Source organism: Salminus brasiliensis, chromosome 6, assembly GCF_030463535.1.
Source record: "Salminus brasiliensis chromosome 6, fSalBra1.hap2, whole genome shotgun sequence".
Taxonomy (NCBI): Eukaryota; Metazoa; Chordata; class Actinopteri; order Characiformes; family Bryconidae; genus Salminus; species Salminus brasiliensis.
In genome coordinates, this window is record NC_132883.1 from 35,316,010 (window position 1) to 35,336,596 (window position 20,587).

Genomic DNA, 20,587 nt, shown 5'->3' on the forward strand with positions numbered 1-20,587 from the left:
TTTGTCTAATGTTGTGTTCTTGTATTTTTAATGTGTCTGTATGTTTTTGTGTGTGTGTGTGTGTGTCTATCAGGCTCCAACAGCTGCAGGCCATTACATGTGGAACGAGCAGTAGCAGCAGTTTGCGGCGTGTTCACACCACACCCAACACCATGACCAACCTAGCCATGCCCACTGCTCCAGGTCCCAGTGAGTGCCTCATCTGCTCCGAACTCGCACTGCTCGTGCTCTTCTCCCCATGCCAGCACAGTGTCGCCTGCGAGGGTGAGAATACACACAAACACACATACACACACACATACGTGTTGGGAACAGGGGTTTTTAAGACTAGGCAACTGGTCTTCAAATAGTCCCACTGGTTGGCACTGTAGACAGCTTTTGTCTAGACAGGGCTAGTGCCTGATTTTAATAAGGTATGGTGATACAGTGGCAGAAGCAACAGTTATCTTGATGAAGAAGGATGGTCTAGAAAGCAGTTTATATCATTATTATAATAGTAATAAAAAAAATGAATTGTTTGTTGCCTAGTCCATCGTTTCCTTATTCTGGGTGAATGTTTAACTATTCCACTAGTAGAAGTAGAGTAAGAGTAGTGTAATTTAGAGCTATGACTCTCAAAGAAGGGTCTGAGGACATATACATTTTCTTGCCTTAACTTAGACATGAGGCAAAAGAAATTAAGTTTATGTTTAGATCAGCTAAAATCAACTACAATTTGCGGTACAGTGCCTGCATGGTTCAGTCTGGTTTTAGTGAGAGCAGTTACAGCAGGTACAGTCTCAGGGTTCTAGGAAGTATAAAGCTTGAAATGCCAGAAACATGAAAAACAATCTTGAGACTCTGGACAGTGTTTGCAGATGAGCAGAGTTACAAAAGCTCAAGACTGCACATCACTGAAGGAGAGCTTATGCTCCCATCTAATTGAACATCTGGACAGCTGGACTGTATTAATAAAATACGTCTCTGGAGGTCTATGGAGTTGTTTTTACATAGGCTGGAAAACATTTTAGATCCCCTGACTTCGGGTGTTTTTTTTTGTTTAGCATGAACTCACTCACTCTCATTCTCTCTTCTTGCAGAGTGTGCTCACAGAATGAAGAAATGCATCAAATGCCAGGTCACAATCACAAAGAAAATCCGACAAGGTAACATCTAATCTAATCTCTCAAGACATAGAAAAGCCCTCAATCAGTTTCTATGTGAACTGTTAAGTCTCTAACTGTTAAGTTTTTCTAACTTGTAAACTCAAGCTAGTAGGCCTGATCAACGACAGTTCATTTATAGTGGTACAAATATAATGATAAATAAATATTACAGTTAGAAGTGAAGCTGTGCACTCTACCCTTCCACAAAACAAACCCCAAAATACTACCCAGCCAAGTGAGGGAAAAAAACATCTAATATAATATAACACATAAGATCTAATCATACATCATGTGTGAACACAAGCTACATTTTATATTGTTGGAGCATTTCATGACTTGATTGATAGTTGGGATATACACAAACTATTAGCATTTCCAGATACTGCAGTCAAGTTGCCTCAAGCCTAGTTTATAGTTGAGATTGAGGGCTTGATTTCTTTGATTTGGAGAAATCTAAGACCTTAACAATTACAGAATGTTTATAATGTTACCAAGCAAACCTTATGTTTGTTAGATTAACAGATTTGTAATATTTTGATTTTTTTAAAGATACAAGTCTTCTCTAAGGCAGCAGCAATTAATGTATTGGTTATTACTGGTTGTGAATATGTATGTCTTTTTAACCTACACAAGCTTACCCAGTACATTAAATCAAGGTTGACCTTGTTTACCTTTATTCTGGCCCTATCCTCCTTTAACCGTTGCCTATTGGTCTTCTCCCTCTCTTTGCCTCTTTCTCTCTTAGACCAAACGGAGGTGGATTGCAGTCCAAACTCGGACAACTCTGAGCAGCACAACCTGCTGGAGCAGCTGCAGTCGCGCTACAGGCAGATGGAGGAGCGCATCACCTGCCCCATCTGCATCGACAACCAGATCAAGCTGGTCTTCCAGTGCGGCCACGCCTCCTGCATCGACTGCAGCGCCGCCCTCAAAACCTGCCCCATCTGCCGCCAGACCATTCGCGAGAGAATCCAGCTCTTCGTTTGAGGCAAACGCACATGTACATACACACACAGACGCACACTCGCACGCAATCCTTGGACACCTTCTGCCGGACTTTGCACGTGTGTGTATATATGTGTGTGTGCGGACGCACGCGTTTTACCCCGAGCTGCTGGACACATTGCGGCTGTCACTGCTTGCTGTTAGACAGCTGAAGCGGGAGGGGGAGGGGTCTGCTGTGATTAGCCAATCAGCTGTTTTTGTGCTTCTTCAGCCTGACCCGTCTTATCATCGATACCACCGTCAAGATGGATGTGGAAAGCCACGCCCACTTTCACCCGACTTCATCCAGTCATGTTAAAGAGGATATAATTCACACCCATGCTGAGGAGGGGGGGAGAGTTTTTGGGGATGATTGTGGATGTGGATTCCAGAGACTGTGTGTTTGCGCGGGTATTTGTGTAGAAGCATTTGCTTATTGGCTCATCAGCCTGATGAGCTAAATACTTCAGCACACACACCCGCACCCAATCCGCACGCATGACGCTGTCCGCCACAGCTCACCAGCCATAAATGAAATGACTCATTATCCCAGAGACTTCCCTCTCCGGAGAGGCGACCCATTGATCCTTAAAATTGCTTTCTGTAAGATTTACTCCTCATTTTCTATTGAATTAGTCGCTGACTCGTCTTCGTCTGCCTGACAGTATTTGGTTGTTAAACTAGCTCCGAGATGTTTACGGACTGAAACCAGTACAATATTCTCCATTAAAAAAAAATACTAAAATGCCAAAGACATTTGACTGAATGGATACACCATTCAGATACACTTCGACTCAGTAGATGGAGGTCTTGTTGTTTTGCATGTGAGCGACAGTGTTTGAAATCTTACAGACTGCAGCTTTAAGCTGTCCACTGTCATACAGCCATCCATACTGTGATGTATGACTTTATTGCTTGTTCAAGGGTGACAGTGTACTGTCCCTCTAGACCCCCGAAGGCTTTCCACAAGCAAGGGATATACAATGCATGCTGATATGCATATTATCTATATGATATATTGTGACATGGATTACATTTGTGGTGTTCTAAGGCAATCAAGTCTTTTCTTTTTTCCTCTCCTTTGTGAGATTGCAAGCGTGTCGGCCCAAGGTCAAATGAAGGGGTCCAAGCACCGAAGATTGCGGCACTACATGTTTTAATTTATTTGTCTGGTCATTTTGAGCTCGTTAGCAGCTCCTAAAAGAAGCTCACGATTGAAAGGTCAATTACTTTTCTTAAGGGCCTGTTTACAAAAGGAGACGTTTCCTTGAATATAAGACACTAAATGAAACACCTGGCCAGGTATGCACAGTGCAAAGCAGCCACTTTTAATTCCAACCTAGTACCTCTGTAGTCCATACAGAGTTTAAGTCTAATGAGAAACAGCATCCAAATTTCCCAGAACCACCAACATGTGACTTCCCACGTAATCTGTTCCCAAGAGTGGTCACATGTATGACATAAAAAGGGTGATCCACTATAAGTTTTTTGCCTTGTTTTTTTTTCCGAGACCCTTTTCTGCAATCGTCCCATAAGTCACATCTGCATTGTTGGAATATGCCATACAAAGCAGGATAGACTGCTTTTGCCACCCTTGACTGACTACCGTTGGATCTTGAGGAGTGTGGGCAACCCCATGTAGTCCAACAACTAAACCCTCCTGCGCTTTTGCTGTTTACCGGACGCGATGCAGAACGGGCAAACGGCAACACGCCTTCATGCATGGATATCTCTCAGTATCTTGCTGTTGTGTTTTTTTTAGTTTTTTTTTCTTCCAACAATTAAAACGTAAACACTGCGTTAGAAGGGCAAAAAATATGTGTGCGTTTGTCAAGAATTGTCTACGACCGTCTTCAAACTGTCTCCGAAATGTCCCCTCAACCTGTGTTGGAAGCGAAAAGGATTCAAATCGCTGCATCCCCTGTATAGTACAGAAAAAGAACATTACATGTTTTGTTCCAGAAGGGCTTACTGTACGCATTGGAAAAAAAATATTTTAATCTTTACATTTTAATTTTGTAAAATATTCTATGTCCAGCAACTTTTTTTTTTTTTTGGTAGATTCCACTTTTGGGATAGCCAATACTAAGATGTATATTTGAATGTCAGTAACGGTATCCTGCTGTACTGCGTCTACTGCGTCGTAGCTTTAGAATGCTAGCCAAGCTCGTGGAAAAAAACGAGACTTAACACCAGTGCCAAACTTTACCGCGTGTGGAAAGCGCTACGCCGCACACTTTAGTTAACAAGAGTGTCACTTCCGTGCGAAGCCTTTGTAATGTACTGACTCGTGTAAATGATCAGTTTGCATTTCAGGGACATGAGAAAATAGATTCATCCACCCTGAAGTTCGAGACATTGTTATTGTTTTTATTATTATTATTATTATTATTATTATTCAAAACTGGACTTTTGAGTAGACCCCTGTTTCACTTCTGAAAGGTCAACAGGATAACATCAAAACAAAAAAAGCCTTCCGTCTATTTAGCTTATTTAGAATAGATGTGTAACAATTTGCAAAGAAATAAGGTATATGCTTTTTGACTATGGGAAGCCACCTTTAGCAGTCGTGTCATAGTCTAGTTTACCTTTTAACACGCATTTTGAAAATTGCAGTAAGAAGTGACTGGCAAGACTGAGCAACTGCATTGCGGCATGCGTCTTAAAGGGTGTTCTTAATCACATCAGTGGTTAACAGGTTATTTTTGGACATTTTCATTGACATACAAACACTCTTGTGAAGCTAAATAAGCTTGATGGTAATCGCAGTCCATACAGGATTGTTGGTAGAAATGCTGCTAGCTTGCAGATTTGAAGGCTAGCAAGTGTGTGTGTGTGAATGTGTGCATGCGTGCGTGCGCGCGTGCGTGCGTGTGCACGTGTATGTAGTGGTTCGTAATGGGATTAGAGATAGAACTGACCTGAGAGAAGATAAACCAGCAATGAAATTATCCTGATAATCACCCTTAACTGCTGAAGCGTGACTACAGTCGTCTTCAGCATCCCAGGGGATTGCCATTTGACTTATTAGGAGAGACTGTTTATTAATCTGTTGTCAATTTGAAAGATATGAATCCATGCATTTAATTGGCACCACAATATTGTCATTGTCACAATCAGGTAAATGTGAATTAGAAGCGAGATGGCAGCAGACAGATGAGGGGCGATGTAATGCTGAGTTTGAAATGATATGCTGAGTTTTGCTTCCAGGACTATGTGTTCAAAGATTATTTAAGCAACAACGTGTTACTGTTGATGTCTGTACAGTTCAGCACGCAAAGTTCTAATGTTGGCCTTACTGTCCATTCCTTTTTTCTTTTCTTTTTTTTTTTTCTTTGGAAGTTTTACTCTGTACAAAATATTTTGCAATAAATATGAAACTGTTTTATAAGTATGTAGTTGTGTTCACCCCCCCCCCCCCCCCCCCCCCTCTCTCTCTCTCTTTATCTGAACCTTGTAAACACAGTACTAGTCTACTTAATATACGCTTGTTCACAGCAGCGGTACAGACTTCAATTCTCTTGCCAAAACAGCTCCGACCCATCGAGGCATGGACTCCTAAGTCCTCTGAAGCTCTCTGGAGGTGTACTGTGGTATCTGGCAGCAAGATGTTAGCAGCAGACCCTTTAAGACCTGGTGGGGCCTCCATGATTCTTGGATGCTCATGACCCTGCTGCTAGTTCACAACTTGGCCCTTCTTGGAGCACTTTTGTTAGGTACTGACCGACAGATAGACCTGTAACACCCCACAAGACGTACGGCACGTACGTGGTCAAGCTGGTCATAGTGGTGGACAAGCTTGGTCGTACTGGTTGACTAGCTTGGTCAGGTGGGTTATGCTGGTTGGCCTCCATGGTTGACTACCCAGCGCTGGCCTCCACTTTTGCTGCATTGCTTTGTGCAATGTGCAACCCTGGTCCTGGAGCCGCCCTGCCTTGCACATTTCTTATTTCTTATTTTCCTTCTCCCAACAAACCTGGTTCAACTAATCGGTTAATGAACAAGGGCTTTGAGAGTTACAGTGTGTGTGTTAAAGCAGGAATCGCTAACATTTGCAGGGCAGGGTTGAGAAACACTGGTCTAGGGCTGAGCTGCCTATAGTCTGAGTTCAGAATTATACAGGAATGAAAATTAGGGGTTTTTCTGAATTCAGTTTTAATTTTAGTTTAGGATAGTTAGTCGAGAATAAGACATTTTATATCAAATTATGTGTTTAATGCCTGTCCTACATTTCCACCCCCCCCCCGTCCCCCCGTCCCCCCGTCCCTCAACTGGGCCCTCTAGTGGGCAGTCCACGCATCTACAGACGACCTTTTGTAAGTCTTTTGTGAACTACAAAACCCGCTGCACTAAATAAGGACAGAAGTACAATATATGGTTAATGATGGACCACCCGTGTCCCCTGAGACAAGTGTTCAAACACAGAGCTAAATGTAGCGAAAAGACAGGCGCAGACACACCCTCCGCCACGGGAGTCCTGCCAGAAACACGGGCAGGTGCAGCAGTTAAAAGGACCCGTGTTAACAGCAGGCCACCAAAACACACGAGCTAGCTACTTCGCTTTTCCTTTTATAGTTCGTTTGCTAAAGTCTGCAGTTTACCACTGTGTTGAATGTCTTCGTTGACTTTGTTTAGACACGTTTATTGTATAGTCCAACCATTACCGCAAAATCATCAGTCAGTCAGTCAGTCAGTCAGTCGGAGTGGTCTGGAGAGAGACGCTCTGTTCCAGGGAAACGTACCGAGTCAGATCTGTTCAGAGTCGTTGTGAATAAAACCAGATGATATGCTGTGATTATGCTGCCTATTATGAAATATTACTTTCATTTTTTTTATTATATTATGTTTTACATTCGTAATGGTTTAGTCTAAAACATAAGAACATATTAAAATGATTTATTAATGGTGGAGCGATACAGGCAGGGCACTGTGAGGCCAAATATAGTCCCCTAAGAAAATGTTTATTTATTTTTAATTTATTTTACAAATCTAGCACAAATTCAGCTAATTAATAACATGTATCCATATATATATATATATATATATATATATATACACACACAATGCACCCATGTGTGTACACAGCTCTGGAAGAAATGAAGAGACCCTACATGATCAGTTTCTCTGGTTTTGCTATTTATAGGCATGTGTGTTTAGGAAAATTAACATTTGCATTGTATTTCATAAACCATGGACAGCATTTCACCTAAATTCCAAATAAAAATATTGTTATTTAGAGCATTTGTTTGCAGAAATGACAACTCGAAAACAACAGCTCACATAATGCAAATAAATTATTGTAATAATTATAATGCAGATAAGTTATTTAAATTTAAACAACACAGAACTAATATTTGAACTTAAAGAGCATTCAAAAATCACTATAGTGAAATAATCTTGACTGTCAATCACAGCTCTCATGTCACAGGCTCTCCACTAGTGTTTCACACTGCTGTTTAGTGACTTTAGGCCATTCATAGTCTGCAAATTCAGGTAACTCAGCTTTGTTTGATGTTTGGAATAAAATGGCCGGCTTACACGTAGAGATGTGTATATATATATATGTACTGTGCTGACAACCCACACAATCAGCTATAATCTCGCGCTATAACGCCACTGTTGCCATTTGCTATAATCTCTGGTTAAATCTGACCACCGGTTGAAGTTTCCTACAGCTGCCGCTCCAGATTCCCAGATTAAACTGGCTCTGGGCCAGCATGGAGGCCTTCTGAAGGAGTCAAGGACAGTGTTCCCTGTAATTTCCCTATAATGCTCTATATAGTGATTTGGGTTTACGCATGTAGAGGAGAGTGAGTAGGGCACAGTTTCAGACACACTCAGGTGTGTGTTAGGTCAGGGCTTGGGTTGGTACCCATAGGAATAGGAAACCAATGAGGGAGCTCTCACACACTGAACACTGTGAGGGGAGAAGACATTCACTAACCACGGACGAGACCTGAGGAAAAGTTTGGTGTGAATAACAAGATTTACACACACTCAGTAACCATACAATTCTGAAATAAAATTCACATAAAATAAAAAAAAGACTAGATATACATATAAATCACAGCTAAAATTCATCAACAAAGTTTATGAAGCTAAATTATATTTTATTTACAGTTAACGTGATTATATTAAATTTGAGGTCTGGCGCCTGGTCAAGGGAGTTTCCTGCCTTGCGTCCAATGATTGTGGGCTCACCGCGATGCTGACCAGAATAAATAAATAAATAAATATTACGTTTATTAATGTGGGGTTAATATTGTAACATACATTTGAGCTCATGATAATTCAGATTTTATTCAGTGAAACGTGTATAAAAGCGCATGTATTTCTAAAAATATAAAAAAATAAATATAATTAGAAAAAAAAAATGAATCTTGGTTGTAATGACAGCTCGTCGCCACACCGTGTCGCTGTCTTCACACTCCGCACCGTCTCCGGCATCTCCACGTCACTCCCTGTAGCCGGTTAAGGGCAGCGTGTCCGCATCCATATACACAAACCCGCGCTGATTTATGGGAAGTGAGTTCTCGCCCCTATCCGCCTGCGCGCTGTGTGTTCTGTGTAAAACTACATATCCCACAATCCCGCAGTATCTCCTTGCAACTCCCAGCTGGTGGATGTTTCTGCAGCTGACGGCTCCCTTCGGCTCATTCACGGCCCCGGAGCGGAGCGGAGAGGCGGAGCGCGTCTCTCAGCCATGGAGCAGCACTGAGAGGACACTAGAAACAGCGCTCCGCGGCCAGAAACGACGACCTGCTAACAACACAAACATGTTCAGACACAGAAGACTCTAACTCCGCCGTTCGCCGCTTAAAACACGGCTGTTCGGTGATTCCTCTCCTCCAGAGTGTGGACCACCACCACCCCCCCCTCCCTCTCCATCATCACGCCGGTTCTCCATCATCTCCATCAGCCAGGATGTCCACGGAGGAGCCGCTGGTGGCCGTGGCCGAGGCCGGAGCCGAGTGGCTCGTAGGCGAGCTGGAGCGCTTGTCGAGGGAGTTGAGCGAGACGACACGGGAGAAGATCCAGGCGGCCGAGTACGGACTGGCCGTGCTGGAGGAGAAGCAGGCGCTCAAGCAGCAGTTCGACGAGCTGGAGGCCGAGTACGAGGCCCTGCGGCAGGAGCTCGAGCAGCTCCGAGAGGTAACGGCTGTTAACGGTTATTAAGAGCGCGTGACTGGGAGTGATTGTAAGATACAAAATTATATATAATGATTATTAATATATATATAATTATTAATAATTGTATATAATAATAATATATAGATATATTTATAATGTATTTATAATTATAATTATATATGTCTAGTCGTGGTTAATCTCCTGCAGCGTCCACCTTCTTGCTGTGTTGGGAGGGAATTCCGTATTTGAAAGGCCAGATTCCTCCACATTTTGGTGATTTTCCTGCTCAGAGCCACCTAAATAAAGCAAGCAGCTATTTGCCAGGTTTAGTAGCTTCATCAGGGTAAGGTAGATGCTAAACCTGGCTGGACCCAGGTCTCCTGTCTCACGGTTTGCCACGGTAGCAGCACAAGGTCAAATGCAGACAGTCTGAGAACACACTGCATACCAGCAGCCTTGAGCTCAGCCTCTCACTGCACCTTCATATGAAGTGGTGGCTGTTCATACATGAAGGCCTTCACAGCTGCGAGGCCCCAATATGATCCTCCTTAGTGTTCCTGCTTGGTTTTACAGCTGCAGATTGAGAGGAGTCTTACTTCATTGCAGTGGTGCTTGCAGAAATGTAGAAATGTAGAAATGTCTACAGCTTATAAAAAAAAGGTCTGATTCTGACGTATCGGCTTTTAAACTTGGTCTCGCTAACCTGAATTTGTTTTGCTGGCTTAAAAACTACCATCCACCCACTGATCTGCTCACAGGGGTCCATTCCTTGCACTGTTTAGACCTGCCTGGGTACCTGTTTAAACTTGTGCAGACGTTTATAACAGACCCAGTCAAAAGACAGGTTGCTTTGTATTGATTTAATGGGATAAATGTAGGCTCCAGTGTTTGAATGTTGAGCATGTGATTTGTGTGCGCTCATGTCTTGTGGTTAAAAAATGGCGGGCTGAGTTTGAATTTTTTTTCCTTTTGCGGAAAGAGTCCGTTTTTTCCCGCCTGGAAAGAGTGACGAGCAAGCTCAACGAGTTATGACCCACGCAGGCATGAGAGGAATGCAGATGGTTCTCGCCCGAGCAGAGCTGCAGATGAACAACAGCTCTGTCCTGTTCAGGAGGGTGGGCTTTTTCACCCTGTCTTCTTCCTCACCGCTGGAGAATGGCTCTCTTGTAAATTCAGGCAGATGTTTGCCTTGTGATTCACGTCCGAGCGAGATAAGGTCAAGGAGTCAGGAGAGTCACCAACCGCTGCTGGAGCTGTTGTTGGAATGTGCCCGTGTCAGGGTGGACACCCCATGTCTCTGGCCAGTTTTGCTATGTAGGCCCTTATTTTTGAAGGGGTTTATCGTATTTTACCGTTGTGCCTTTCTACGAAGAATTTCACGGCAATGCAGAACTCAAATACCACCCCCACCCAAACTCATAGAGAACTTATTTCAATGGCAAAATACACGTTACACATATTGTACATGCACACTTCAGCTGACCCAAACAAGAATTCTTAGCATTAGTAATTTTCAGAACGTTGTGTCTTTAATGAAAATATGCTGTCGTTCTTAATCTGACGGCTTTATCGACATGTAGAGGAGGCATGTTTGCACACTGTACAGTTTCCGATGAGATTGGAGGCAGTTATAACCAGTTAATCTCGGCTTGTTGTGATTCAGTAGGCTAGATCAATATAAGAACCAATACAACACCAGAACAAACGTTGGAAGTAGGGCTGGACGATATGGTAAAAATACTATATCACAATATTACACACAATACTTTTTTGGCGATACACGATATTTATCACGATACATGTAATTACAGACTAAATACATCAATAACGACAGATTCTTATAAACTACAATTCAGATACTCTCCTGTACTGAATAGAGTGACTTTTATTCAACACCTGCTGCTCTTCGTCTAATTAAACCAGTCTGATTACACTGTTTGTAATGAAACCCGCAGCTGATCAGTGTTTATTAAGCACTAACAGTATCCTCCATATGCTTAGAAAAGCATATTGTTTTCACAATAAAATTGATCACGATTTGATAAAATATCGTCATATTACCCAACTCTAGTTGGAAGTACTGTACCAAGCTAAATGGGCTCAGTGGGCTACCAAATTAGCTACCCAATAATCTCAGAGTATTACCTATTTTAAAAAATCTGTCCCCTGCAATGCTATAGACACAATTCCCGTTTTCAGATGAGCCCCTGGTAATCCGGTACCACAAGTGATTTTTGTGGTTTTCCATATTATTTTAGTATCAACTCAAACTCAGTCATCGCTTTCAGCCAAAACTTGAACATAATCTCTGTCTCTTAGTGGAAACGAGAGGAAATGAGCAGTAAGTGCTCATGATTGAGCATTTTCACAGCCAGGATCAGTGCACCTCATGTTGCTAACAAGCTTACCAGCTACTGCAGTATCAGAACAAAGAGCACGGCTGCATTCTTTGCTAACGCTGTTTGCTTTTATTAAACCAGTCAAAAACTGGAGCGCTTGGCCCCGGCTCCACCTCTAGCAACACAAACCACAAATTCTGAAGAAGAGAATGAACAGTCATGACTGTTATACATATAGAACATTTATGTTGGTTGGGTGACACATAAATGGATAAATCAGGAAATCAGATAAATAACAGGGATCAGATGTAAGTAACCACCCCCCCCCCGCCCCAATCCCCACTCTCCCCCTCCCATCCTTTTTAAAACAATGGCTTTAAATGCGCAGTTCTTTGCTTACCGGAAATGTTAGTTGATCAGGCAAGATATGCTTTGCTGAATGACTAAATTTGAGACAAGGGAAAATGTCAGGAGACGTAAAGTAAAGAAGGTGACTCTGTAAATCTAGTCTGTGTGAGAGGTTCATTCAGTTTTATCCCAAAATCTTCATGTGAGCCTCGGCCAACCGTTCTGTGTGGTCCACACCGTGACTCCCCTGAGCAAACCAAGACGAGAGTGCCAACATCAGTGCCAACATCACATACATCAGTCCTGAATGTGGAGTGAGGGTGACTAGATTTGCAATGGAAAGTTGAGGTGAAGAAGAATTGCTGAGAAGAAGTGAGAAGTAAAGAATGGATAATAGAATAGAGGGATGTTCGAGTGCTGAAGCAGTGTGGTTTTATTTCTTTATTTTTGGCTCTCTGTGTTTTCTCATTGGGGTTTCTGCTGAAGTGATTTCTCATGCATTCCACAGGCTGTCCCCTAAAAAAATAGAAACAAATGGGGGGAGAAAAAGGCACCAGTAAATCTTTCACGCTGAAAACAGGCTTGAAGCAGACAGGCAGGCGGCGCGACAGAAAGCAGGATGTGGCTATTGTAACTGTCCCAAAGAGCGTCTTCTTTTGTCAGGAGAACGACCCCCTATTTCTTCTCCGGATGCCCAGCAGTCTTCTGAGGATGAATGAAACTATGGGAGTGGAAGTCATCATTTCAGCTCTGTTCAGTGTGGGGCTCTGTGCTGTTGCACTGTTGCAGTTGCCTAAATCCATGCTTATGTATTTTTGTATTTTGGTAGGGCTCCCCGGACCAAGAATAACTGTTATAATGGGGGAGCCTTTAACCTGAGCGACAAGTATCATAGAGGCCTACTTAGTTCTTGACCAGTTAGCACAACTCTTATGTAGAGCAGGGCTGGTTATAATGGTACTCTCTTTGTTGTTTTGAATGATGATCTTATAATCAGATTTAACATATATATAACACACCATTGGCGATTCAGCAAGAAGCAAAGCAGCCAGTTTGTACGTGTCATATTTTGAATCCGCTTGAGTAAAATGAGCCACATGTAGAGTAGAGCTGATTTAGCCTCATACTGATGCTCATTGTGGCAGTGAACAGTGGGCATTTAAGATGTCACATGATATGACATTGTACAGCCTCAGTCTTGCAGCCTGGCACTGACACACACCGACATCACCACTGCTGGCAGTAGGATAGGGCAGTAGTGGGTCAAGGGGGTTGTTGACCAGGCTTTTGTTCTATCATTTATTCAGATCAGAAGTGATTTGAATGAGTGATGAGCCAAATTCCCCCGGGCCCTCCCCTGTTTTTCTTATTAGGTCATCAGGTAAGAGGAAGGAAGCCCTGTGAAACATTTCCTCTCAGTGGGGCAATGAGAGTATGTTTTTGAACATGACTCTGTAACACATTCTAAAAATACAGCATTGCAAGTATGTGGGCAAATGGCAAAACATGACAGCAGAACTCAAATAGTGAGACACACTATGTGTCCAAATGTTTGTGGACACCCCTTCTCGTGGACAGCTTGTCTAGTTCCAAGTACTTGTCAAGTACTGCCAGTAGAATAGATAAACTAACCATTTTTAATCCCAGGCATGGGCTAGAGGTGTATGAAGCCCCTCAGCATTGAGTTGTGGAGCAGTGGAACTGTGTTCTCCGAAATGATGGTACTCTATTCAGTTCTTTTGGGGTCAATTTGGGATGTGGTAGGGGTAGAGTTCGTCTCGCTGAATACAAGCAAATCCAAATCGTTCCCTTGACAGTAGAAACAGATACTCTTTTTTTTATACTCCTGATTTCAGAAGAAGCAATGAATAATTAGGTGTCCCAATACTTTTGTCCATGTATCATCATCATCTAAGTCAGTTATGGCCAAACGCAATTTAACTATAGTAATAATCCACTTTTTTGTCTTTTATTGAGCACATTGAGTAAACATCCACAGTGCAGGCTAGAAAAAGTAAGTGAACCAGTGATCGCCTTCTTTAAACTGAATTTTGGACCATTCCTCCTCACTGTGTTATTAGTAGCCAGGCTGTGTGTGCCTTTATTTAATGAGTTAATCAAGCCCAGTTTGATCTAGGAGAGGTCATTGAGTGAGGCTCACTTACTTTTTCTAGCCTGCATTGTGGATGTGCTCAATTAAGTACATGTGTCCTATTAGTTTAGTTTGACTTGTCTAGACTATGACTACCACATTTTGTTAGTAACCAGTGCAGAAATCCAGGTCACTTTAAAGAGGTACGCTAGTGTTTTCTTGCAACACATTAAAGATAGACTTTAGTATAGTGTTTCCAGAGCAACATCTCAAGAGGTAACTGCAAAAACACAATGAGCAAAGTTGTACTGTGTGTTTTTCAGTGTGTCGATGTAGTAACAGCTTTATGACAGTGTATTGTTGAAGGAGTTAAACATCTGTGAAACACAGCTGTGACAGTGTTGACCCTGAGTAAACAGCCAGCTTTCGCCTCTTTTCTTCTCTTGATGGGTTTAAGAAAGGAAGAAAGGCTACGTCTCTGATTTACATCGTGGTCATTTATTGGATTCTGTGCCAGATGACCCCATTCCTATACACACAGGCACACACTTGCCAAAAGCTCTGTGTTGTATTTAGGGAGTGCTTTAAAACCCCAGATGTCCTTGGTGCCAGTCTGGCGAGAGGGGAATTGGGTCAGAATTCAGTCACCGTATTATTGTATATTACCACAGTCAGTAATGTAAGAAATAGGTGTGTTCCCCAAAGAGGAAACACATGCTTCCTTATTGACTTCATCTGTAAGACAGATCCAAAATGGCTGCACGGCTAACGGTAGGCTGGCCGCGTTTACAGTGCACGCTGTGAAGCCTGCGGCAGTTGCTGGAGCCAGGATGGAGATGTTGAGCTTGTTGCCTAGCAACAGACTCTGAGCCGTGCAAAGCTTCTGCAGTCACCTGCTACTGCGAGACGCTCATTTGTAAAATCCCTGGAAGTCTTTGATGCAAACGCAGTCTAATGTGTTTACAGAGATTTGAGCATGGCTAATATAATATTGATGATGGCGTGAATAATGTCTAGATGATCAGAAGGAGTGATTATCTAGGGTGCTGCAACCTAAACTGTTGTATGAGCAGAGTGAGCAGGGTCTAGTAATGGCTAGGCTGGTACAATTAGGCTATTGATATTAGTGCTGTCAGGATAAGTTGATCGATTAAAATATTGTCGCCGTCAGACTAAAACCTTGTATTTGAATTGTTTGCCACAGTTTGAATCTGGCAGTTGTTCTTTACATTGCCACAATTTCAGACGAGTGGACCGATAGAAATGGCCTAAAATGACTCGTAATAAAAAAAAAATTACATTGACTTCATTGACAGTGAATAAGGTTTTTTCCTTCTCCTGTAAAGTTGCCATTTTGGAGATACAAGGTATCTCAAATGTTTGCATGACTGGCTATATATTTTCTCATTAGCACAATGATAATGCACATTTTCCTACTGGACTCTCTACAAAATAGAGCCTGAAAAAAGCACATTTTATGGACTCAATGCACACAGTGAATCCTGGGACATTTAAGGAGACATTTTCTAAAAGCATCTCTATAGAACCATCAACAGGAGGTTTCCTTGTTCCTGAAGAGCTGTTTAATTAGGCACAGAACCATTTATGGATTTAAATGGGTCATTGAGTCATTGTAGTTCTATATAGACTTATTGCCTTTACTAAAGAACCCTTGAAGAATCCTTTACTGTAGGTATAGGCTTGTGAGATTTAGTGTGCGTATACAGTTAGCTGTTAGCTAATAATCAACACTGGCAAATTAGCTGTATACAGACAGAGGAGCCCATCAGCTGAGAACTGAGAACTAAGAACTGAGAACTGTATGACTGTATGACATTCTCTTTTAGATTTTAGCAACCTTATTGCTCAGGGGTTTGTCAGTTAAGGCCTCACTGATGTTTTCCATGCCTGAAAAGTTGCATCACAGCTTTGTCTGGTTAGCCAGCACGACCACAGTTGCTGTTGCTGTAAAATGTTCAGTAGCTGGAGAACATATCAGGACTCATAAATGACACAGGCTGCACATTTTTTGTTTGCCTTGGGATGCCACTTTTTCTGATATTTCTCATACATCTCTGATGTGATCATAGCATAGTAAAACACCGTTTAGGCCTCAAATCCAGCAGTTCCACTGCTTCTGTCCTGCCCTGGCCTGTTGCTCTGTTCTCCACTTCCCAAAGCTTGACCTTTCCAGACACTCTTCTGTTCTCTGAGCTGCTGTTGTACCGTTGTTTTTTTCTCTCTGAATCCCACAGTGCCGTGCGGCTGCATGCACATTCCACTGCAGTGTTGTCCACACAAAGGTCACAGTGTGACACACTGCGGTCATGACCTTTTGTCTGCTCTGAAGTGGCTCATGACCTCCGTTTAAAGGGACAGGTGGTCGTTCACTGTGTGTACAGGCATTTTTGACCAATTGCATGGATGCTGTTTGTTTGTGGGGACCTTAAATGTAGAATTCGGAGGTGTGTGAGTAGAGAGCTGTACACCCACAATGGATTCATACATGTAACAGCAGCTTTATGGCTGTGGAAATCTCTAAAACAAAACCAAAAAAAATTGCTAACCTGTTACCAAATCATTTATAAACTGGCTAATTGTTTTTTCCCTAACTCTAATCATTGGCTAGCAATTTGCCCAGGCTTCTAATAACTAGAAAAATGAGGAAAAATGGTGTGTTGACTGTGTCATATCACAAAGCTACTAAGGCTGCTAATTCTTTCGCTACTAGGAATCTCACGTGTATGTGCGGGAGCCCATGAAGACGTCAAAACATACGTACACTCGCACCCCCTCCTCATGTCGTTGTCATGACAAAGACCCTTGTGGTATTATGTGGGGTGTGTAAAGAATACATTGAAGCCATTCAGCCACCTTCTCTCTCTCCCTCACACACACACACACACACACACTCTGACTCCCACGGCTGCTTCTGCAGCAGCTGCATAGCAGCATTGTTCAGAACAATCAATGCCATAAACTTCCCGAAGCGCGATAAAGCTGAGGAAACTCTGTGTCTTGCTCATGGGCTGGTCTATGAACAATCCTTCATTAGCAGAAACACTGGCAGGGTTAGCTCACAGGTAGCTAATTACACACTTAAAGGCAAATGCAAATTGTCTTGGCATGCCTACATGGTGGTCCTTGACCAGGCCGTAAACAGTTTGAGGGTGCCTCCTGAGTGCCTCCTTGTTTTCAAGGCCACGCTTTTTGGAACTTGACATAATCCTGGGGGTTTTATTCTGGCGTGGGAAGCTGCATGCAGGTCTGCCAAGGCCAGCGTTGGCACTTGTACCTGAATAGGTCTCAGCATCTCGCCAAAGGCCTTTTATCATTGGGCTACATAGCAGATGGGGCAGGGTCATATACATGGGGTTATGAACTCATGATTGGTCCTTGGGGTTTGTAAATCTAAAGTCTCGGGTGAAACTGCTTGTTGTTTAGCATTTGAAAAGAAACGGGCGGTGAAATAGCAGAGATGAGTGTTAACGATGGCGTGGGGCAATCTTGAACGCTTTGAATTACACCTGTGCATACTGGGACATTGGGGATCCAAGAAGAAAGAAGCACTCCTTGCTCTTGAAGATTTTGAAGAACTTTGAGAAAGCATTGCAGGGCATCCTAATGCAAATCTAAAGCCTTACTGGTTCTTTTAAAAGAATAGCTCCTCCAAAACATGCTTAAGTGGCTAACAACGCATAAAAGCCACAGTTTGCATGACTCCGTTTGCATAATATTAATCAGTGATTATTCATTTGCATTTGTTGTTAGCAGCATTAGCTTTGTTTGTAAAAGAATAGCTTCGCTTTTCCCTGGAACGAAGTGAATAGCTGTGAATGCATACTAGAAAATGTACTCAGAGGTTCTGCATTTTTACACATTTAAATGTATGTGTAATGTATGCTGAAATAATCCAAAATCCTTCAGTGTGTGTGTGTGTGTGTGAGTGAATGAGTGTGACAGCTCTGCAATTAAGGGCTAATCTAGAGTAAATGGGTCTGAATGCAGCTGCTAATCCCCGCCCATACGGCCCAAAGAGGATGAATCGGCAGGCTTACTGAGACTAGCAGCGTAGCCAAGATACACCAGTTGTGTGTGTGTGTGAAAGAGAGTGAGCAACCATGCTTTTTGGACCCTTGTTTTATGTTGTCTGTATTGAAGATTTTCTGTTCTGTTCTGTTACCAGGCCAGTATGTGTATGTGTGTTTATATATTGTGTGTGTTTCAGGCACTGAGTAGAACTCAGATACCCAGATCCCACTAGAACATCACATTTTTCACTGAGACGTACTGGAGTTTTACTAGTTTTAAAGCTGAAAATTAAAGTGGCATCATGCTAAGGTTGCTAAAAGAACCTGCAATCTATAGTTTGGCCTCTACAGCCAATCTTTTTTTTTTTTTTTTTTTTTGATACAATCTTAGGCCTAAACGCAAGTTACACTCTGCTCAAAGATCAAAATACCCTTTGTGTTGTTGCTGCATGCCAGACACACCCCATTCCACCAACAGACTTGTCAGGACTTTGAGACTGTATAATCATTAGTGAGGTTATTATAGTACAAAGTCAAATGTAGACAAATGCCATGGCATTTATAAAGCTGATGAATTTAGTATGGAGGTTGTAACAAAATTCATGTTTGCTGTATAAAATATATAAAAATGTGCTGCACTCACTGCAAAAATATTCAGCAAAAATATGTTAAATAAAGTTCTCAGGCTTTTTTACACACACAGGGATCTCTGAATTCTAAGATCATGAGCAAGTAAAAATACGCTACATGCAAGTAAGGGTGTAAGAAAATACTGATTAAGTATTGCAACATGTTTTGCGATACTGTATATATTTTTAGTTTACTTGTAAAGATTGGTGGCTGACTGGTTCATTTTGTATTTTTAAAAACTCTTCAGAGACCACTGTTCTGACTGCATAAAAAGTAAACTTTTCTTTTATTGTTTTGATGCATATGGTGGTGTGTTTTCATAGTATGACAGTTTTCCTAAAATATAACGTTAACAAAATACTCCTGTATTTTGATTTGTATCGTATCGACAGGTTCTTGCCACAGCGCTACACTCGTTTCTTGTACAGGATTTGTTTACTCGCACCTAGAAAAGCAACAACACATAATTAGAACAAAGGTGTCCAAACATTTGCATACAGCCGTAAGCTGCATCAACAATATCAGGCTAAATTGAGTAGCGGTTGCTTAGCTCTCTCCAAAATAGTAACTTTACAGGAGAAGCAGAAAACTTACTGAACTTGTAGTGAAAGTTAATGAAAGGGGATTTTTAATGGAAGTAATTGTGGACCGGTTTCTGTCAGTCGGTTCATTGCATTTTAACACAACAGTGTTTTCTCTAGAATGTTTCCTAATAACAATAATATGAATAAGCCATTTATAGAAATAAAGCCTTCAGCATCACTTATCACACTTGATATAAGTTTATTCAGTTTACTACCTTTTCACAAATTGTGTATTTTCGATCTGAAAGATACAAGCTGTCCAGGGCTATCATAGCAACATTAGGTAAACTGACCTTAGCATTTATGTGTTTAAGACTGGCTGCCCTTCTCTGTGTACATTTCAAAAACAGCACAAAGCCAATCAGCCTTCATTTTTCAGGAATTCATTTTTCTCACTGAGACCCAGAGTTCCTTCACCAGACATGACATTGACTACAATATGACGCATGACACAGTGAGATCTATTACCTGTGCTTGCCCTGACTGACTAACCTAACGTAGGGTATAAACACTAACTCCTCCCCCACTGGCCGGGTGGCTCAAGGATGCTCTCTTACTGTAATCAAAGAAAAGAGATCTGCAGCCAACTGCTGTCTGCCATTGTGCCCAGTGGAATACAGGCATATTACCACCCCACTCAGTGCTGATTATATCCATAGAGCAAACACATGAGTCGTTCAGTTTCTTCTTACACTTTGTCTATGTGCTCGTGTATATGTGTGAGGGAGACAGCAAGTGTTAAAGTGCAGCTGAAGTGTGTCATATGTACGTCTGTGTGTTTGAGTTCACCTGGGTGTCTGCTTAAGCCGCTTTGTGCTGTGGGTTCTTTATTGTAGGTGACATTGTGTGTGATTAAGTCGTGGTGGTGCTGCAGGCAAGCAAGCGTTCCTGATAGTTTAGTAATTTTTTGTTGTTTTTTTATTATTATTATATGTGTGTTGTGTGTATGTGTATATATATATTAAATGGAGCTTAAGGCTCTGTAATGGGTGGTTTGACTGGGTCTGCATGGAGTTTGCACGCAAGTTAACAACACAAGTCTTTCTGTTCTCTCGTTTTTTCTATGGTGGTACGATGTGCATGCAGCATAGCCGATCTGGACTAGAACCCTGATTATGCTGCCATATCTGTCCCATCAGAAGTGTGTTTTCAAACCTGGGCATTCTTCTGAAATCTGGTGCGCTTGGCTTAAAAGTTCAGGATGTTTGAGTGTGAAAGCTGTTTTTGAGCCTGAGTGGTACAGACCCAATGTCCTTCTGAAAACCTGAGGTCTGGAGTCCATTTCAAGTGAGCCCTGGTGCAG

The 20,587-nt window shown here is 42.1% G+C and overlaps 2 protein-coding genes across 9 annotated transcripts in view; both read left to right on the forward strand.

Moving 5' to 3' along the window:
* mib2 (MIB E3 ubiquitin protein ligase 2) overlaps positions 1–5,520 on the forward strand; it is a 72,677-nt gene extending 67,157 nt beyond the window's left edge. For all 3 annotated transcript variants that reach the window (XM_072682199.1, XM_072682197.1, XM_072682198.1), the window contains exons 17-19: positions 74–264; positions 1,080–1,145; positions 1,891–5,520. In XM_072682199.1, coding sequence (XP_072538300.1) covers positions 74–264; positions 1,080–1,145; positions 1,891–2,132 — 499 coding nt within the window. In that variant the 3' untranslated portion in view covers positions 2,133–5,520. The remainder of the gene's footprint in view (positions 1–73; positions 265–1,079; positions 1,146–1,890) is intronic.
* A 3,256-nt stretch (positions 5,521–8,776) lies between these two features.
* The window catches only part of LOC140557603 (protein bicaudal D homolog 2), a 122,291-nt gene continuing 110,480 nt past the window's right edge, over positions 8,777–20,587 (forward strand). For all 6 annotated transcript variants that reach the window (XM_072682204.1, XM_072682206.1, XM_072682203.1 and 3 more), the window contains exon 1: positions 8,777–9,281. In XM_072682204.1, the coding sequence (XP_072538305.1) occupies positions 9,054–9,281 (228 nt within the window). In that variant the 5' untranslated portion in view covers positions 8,777–9,053. The remainder of the gene's footprint in view (positions 9,282–20,587) is intronic.